Source organism: Suricata suricatta, chromosome 5 (genome assembly GCF_006229205.1).
Source record: "Suricata suricatta isolate VVHF042 chromosome 5, meerkat_22Aug2017_6uvM2_HiC, whole genome shotgun sequence".
NCBI lineage: Eukaryota > Metazoa > Chordata > Mammalia > Carnivora > Herpestidae > Suricata > Suricata suricatta.
The window spans coordinates 154,110,846-154,116,067 of NC_043704.1; the positions used below are offsets into that span (position 1 = coordinate 154,110,846).

Genomic DNA, 5,222 nt, shown 5'->3' on the forward strand with positions numbered 1-5,222 from the left:
GTGGGGCTCAGACGCAGCGGACGTCACGCGCGCAGCCCGCCCCTCGCCGTGGCGCTCGGAGGGAGCTGACGTCACGTCACGTCACGTCACGCGGCCCGCCCCTCGCCGTGGGGCCCGCCCCTCGCTCGGGCTGAGAAGGCCTGACTCCCTCCTCACTCGCTGTACTAACGACAGGGTAGAGGCTCACACACAGATGGGTTGGTGGCAGGAGGGCGCTGGTTCAAACCTGTCTGCAGCCGGCAGCCCCAGGGCCGGCCCAGGTTCCCTCGCTCTGCAGACGCGCGGCAGCGGACTCAGGCTGATGAGAAGGTACCGCGCGGAAGCAAAAGCCGTGGGCTGGGAGCCCAGCCCCGAGTGTCCACACGGAGGACATCTTCTCTGAAGGTCACCCCCGCCCCGCCCCCCGGGGCCTTCCACGCAGGTAGGGGATTGTAGGAGCACATCCTGCCACGGGACAGGTGCGAGCTCACTGACCCGGGAACCCGTCATCATCAAGGTCGCCCAGGCTGGCGATGCTCTCCCCAAAGTGTGCGTTGTAGGCGCCATCACCGCTGAGGGCCAGCTGCTCCTCGAGGGCTCCCTGGGAAACAGGATGGAGGACGAGATGGAAAAACAAAACAAAACAATAAAACCAGAGCTTCAGACACCACCCGCCCCTGAGCACACCCATCAAGAGGAAACACCGGGCATAATCATGGAAGCCAGATGGCTCTCTCCTGGTGGCAAAATGGGTCCCGCTCTCCTGGGCGGCCAGAGCGTCTCCCATTGCCTGATGCCTCTTAAAGGGAAGGGGACTGTCATGTTGGCCAAAGACTCCGCCTCTCCCTTGTCCTGACACTCCATAAACCCACCTCTCTCCCTCCCTCCCTGTCCCTACAGCCCCCTCACCTGCCCTTACATTTTTTCTCCAAAGTTGTTTTACATGGCAGGCACATTGCTACTTTTTCTCTCCTGTGCCCTTCGGTACAAGTTTACAAAGGTGCTTTGCAAGGTACCTGTCTTTGTAATCTTGACAGAGTCATGATTCAGAAAATCCAACACCCAGTAGGTCTGGGGGGGGTGCACACAGCTGTGCCCACTAGTGGGTGTGGCTCAGATTCAGATTTCCTGAGCAAACAGCCACCAACAGAGGGAGGGAGTCACGTATGGTGGCGATTAAGAGCCGCCCAAGGATCCCCGCTCTACCTCCAAATCGCCGGCCCGTCCGGATCAGAGTATCAGAATGCAGCCTGATATTCTGAGGCATGAACTTGGAACCCGCCCCTGCTGTAGAGGCCCTCCGGACCCCCCCGCAACGCAGCCGCCAGCCAGCCTGGGAGTGTCCTGGCTGCCCATCACACCTCCTGACAGATGGGGAAGCCCAGCCACCAGTTTTAAGCTCTTTTTCCACATCGCCCAGGCTAGTAGGTGGAAAAACCGAGATGCACGTGCCTCTGACTGCAAAGGCATCATTTCTTCCACCCCTCCTACTGATTTGTAATCACTAATCAGACAGGGTGAGGCTCAACTGATAGAAGAATATCTTGGTACTCAGCGTAACCACCATTTAAGATACACTGGTGGAGGGGGGATGGAATGTATGGATGCAATGTGTCTGGGGAGCTATCCTGCCCCAGAGTCCACATTTAGACACGCCGTCCCGCTGGCCCTCGAGCTGCCCACCCTGCGGCCTGACAAGCTAACGCCCACACGAACGCGTCACCTCCTGCAGGGAGAGTAGCTGGGCAGCCTACGAAGGCTGATGCTCCCGCCTCCAGCCCGGCCCCTCCCACCTCCCCATGCATGCCTGTCCCCCTCCCCTCGGGTGTCGGTGGGGACAGAGGTGCCAAGCCTCACGGCAACAGGCGCCAGGAAGTATCTTTGTTCCCAGGAGTCTGTTCTCAAAGAGGCTGCAAGCACCCCGGAGAGCCCAAGGCTCGGACGCTCCCTGGCTCCTCTTCGGATGGGGCCCTTTCTTTCCGCCATCTGCCCGCCTAGTTAAACAGCACCGCCCTCCCACTGGGTGTGGCCATCCGACTGCGGTAACTAGCATCTTGGTCACTGCTGCAAAGTACATTTTTACTGAGTTTTATTTTTTTGCTATGAATAATATTGCATTCTTGCTCTTTGGACAAAATGAATACTAAAAATCTACCCAAGCCCCACCACCTACAAAGATCTGCTATTAACACTCTCTACATATTTTGTATATTTTTAAAATTTATTATTTTTTTTGGAGGGCATGAATGTGTACAAGTGGGAGAAGGACAGAGAGAGGGGGACAGAGGATCCCAAGCAGGCTCAGCACTGTGAGTACAGAGCCCAATGTGGGGCTCAAACCTACAAACCGTGAGGTCCTGACCTGAGCCAAAATCGAGCGGGCTGCTCGAGCGCCTGCCCCCCGGCGCCCTGTATATTTTTTAAGGTTGTTTGTGCACGCAGTTTTTATCCTGCTTTTCACTCGTTACCTCGTGCGCATCTTCTCGTGTTTGCCACAAGGCTGCTGGTAACAAAATGGATGTGTTTCGCTCTCTTGTTGAACATGCTTCATTCTAGACGCTCAAAGACTCCGCTTTCTCTTTGGTCTCCTGCCTCCACAGATGTGCTACCCCCTCCTCCCGCCCCCGGCCCCTAGCCTTCCACTCAGTGGCAGAGGGGCAGAGGCATCTGACACCTTCACACCCCTGTCCAGGATCTGCAGAATAAGGGACACAGTGGTCACAGCATTCGGCACTGCACCGGCCCCCACCCGACCCCCAGCGCTGCACCGAGCAGTCCTGCTGCCCCCCGGCCTCGACCCGCTTGCCCGGCTCCCAGCCTGCCCCGCCTGTCTGCCTAACTGCTACTCCTTCTTCAAGGTCCTGCCCAGCCGCTGTGTCCTTGGGGGGCCTCTCTACTCCCGGGGCACGTGTCTATACACTCCTGCAGGGACCCAGCTGGCCCAGGCTGACAGCCCTGCCCGCCGCTTCCCGTCATGTGATGTGGGGCACATTACTTAACCTCTCTGGGCTTCGGTTGTTCCACCTGAAAAATGGGGACTCCACACACCATGTGAACATCACACTGAGATCATTTCTAGAAAACAGGATGAACAGCTTCGGGTGCATGGTAAACACTCAAAATCAAGTAACAGGGGTGCCTGGGTGGCTCAGGTGGTTAGGCTTCCAAATCTGGATTTTGGCTCAGGTCATGATTGCACAGTTGGTGGGATTGTGAGATTGCTTGGGATTCTCTCTCTTCCTCCTTCTGCCTGCCCCTTCCCCGCTCATACTCAAGAATGTGCTCGCTTGCTCTCAAAATAAAAGGTAAAAAAAGTCAAACAACAGATACCAGACCTTACCATTCTCCTGAATCCCTACATGTCTGCGGTAACAACGCTGCACACAGCTTTCCGTTAATGGAACGCTGAGCTCTCGCAAGGTAGGAAGCATGTCTTTTCTCTGGGCCATGGGGCCCGGTGCCCGGCCTGGTAGGACGCCCCCACCACTCCTCGCTGGACAGATGTTCCCCCCGCGCCCCGTCCACACGGCACCCAGGCGGTACTCACGTTTCCTCTGTTGATGTAAACGGTGACCTGCCCCTCATCCCTGACCTCAGAGAACATGGGGGCCCCCACCAGCAGGTCAGAGAGGCCGTCCGCGTTCAGGTCAACTGCACATAAGGAGGAGCCGAAGTAAGAGCCCATCTGCAACCAAATTGAGTCACAACAAAGCGTTCAGTGTCTGCCCTCACACAGAGGCCCTCGCTTCCTTCTAGCCCGCTGGTTAAGGAATTCTTGCTCCCAAGCGCCTCAGAGGCTGTGCTGGCCACGCTGCCCCTCAGGCCAGAAGGCCCGGGCAGGCGGTGGGAAGCCTGAGCTGCCCGGTTCCGGTAGTGACGCTGGACCCCCGCCAACAGGACACTGGGGCGACCTGCTCGGGGCCCCCTCCCACCAACGGGACACCGGGGTGACCCGCTCCATGCTGCCTCCCACCAACAGGACACCGGGGCGACCTGCTCGGGGCCCCCTCCCACCAACGGGACACCGGGGCGACCCGCTCCATGCCGCCTCCCGCCAATGGGACACCAGGGCGACCTGCTCGGTGCCCCCTCCGCGGGGAGCCCTACCAGGGGGCAAACACGTGGACAGATCCGGGGAGAACACGGTGTGGTTCTCAAAAGTGCGGGCTGAGGTCACACACAGGTTACAACCGTAGTGGAAGTGCCTCGTGTATAACAGACATTTGACAGGCCCAGCCAAGCGGGAATATGAAATTTCATGACTCAAGACAAGCAGGAAAATAAATGCTGCATGGGGAAACGGCTTCCCTCTGCCAGGCCAGCATGTGGCTGCCAGAAGGGCATGAGCCCCGGTGGCAAAAAAAGGTGCAACTCGTGAAATGACTTACTGGAGGAGGGAGCACGGCCAGGTTACACTGGCTCTTCTTGGACTGCAGCCACATTCAGTGCCTGTGACTGCAAATCAGGGGTCTCCACCCCACATGCCGGTGGGGTCCGGGCAGGGGTGGGAACAGGTGTCTCCTACCCAGCTGAAGTCCACTGCTGCTGGGAGGGAGGCTGACCCAGCCCAGAGGATGACCTTGACGTTTCTCAAGAGAAGCCGAAAGTCTAAAATTTTTATATGAAGTGCCTACTTTTAGAATGCAGGCAACTAGTTCATAATAAAAAAAGAACAAACAAACACACTGGGCAGGCCCAACAACAAATTTTAAAGGCTGCGTCCTTTCCAAAGTCTCCCAGTTTACAACCTCCGTTGGAAAGGGGGGAAAAAAAAGAAAAGCCTTTCTTTTAAAATAAATGTTTTCAAATAAAAGGGCTCCAGTTCTACTGACGGGAACAAGCATCTTGTCTCAGTGCTGGCTGCCACCCCGGGGCTGTGAGGCAGCGGAGGCCGCCGCGGTCCGTTTCCTGCGCTGAGCTCTGGGACCAGGCGGCTCCCCACTCACATGCCAAGGCCACTTGTGCTCAACCCCCCGCACCCTGCAACCAGCCACTCCCCAAGGAGAAGGGTGTGGGGGAGGCTTCGAGTCAGGCAGAGACCGAGTCGCCAGCACTCAGGCCGTGGCTTTGCCAGTCACTCGTCCGGCCTTGAGTAAAACAAGCAAACAAACAAGCTAGAAAGGCCCCCAGGACCAGAGCTGCTGGCTGCTCTCTCTGGCTGGGCCCCAGGGGGACTGTCTGTCTCATTCCGAAGAGCTATTTAACTTGACATCTTCATCCATGTTCAATCAGAAATCCCTGTA

The 5,222-nt window shown here is 57.4% G+C and overlaps 1 protein-coding gene across 1 annotated transcript in view; it reads right to left on the reverse strand.

The window, feature by feature from the left end:
- The window catches only part of ITGA9 (integrin subunit alpha 9), a gene marked incomplete at its 5' end in the record, with an annotated part of 310,114 nt that overhangs the window by 247,305 nt on the left and 57,587 nt on the right, over positions 1–5,222 (reverse strand). Inside the window, 2 exons of the mRNA XM_029938793.1 lie at positions 475–580; positions 3,527–3,664. Coding sequence (XP_029794653.1) covers positions 475–580; positions 3,527–3,664 — 244 coding nt within the window. The remainder of the gene's footprint in view (positions 1–474; positions 581–3,526; positions 3,665–5,222) is intronic.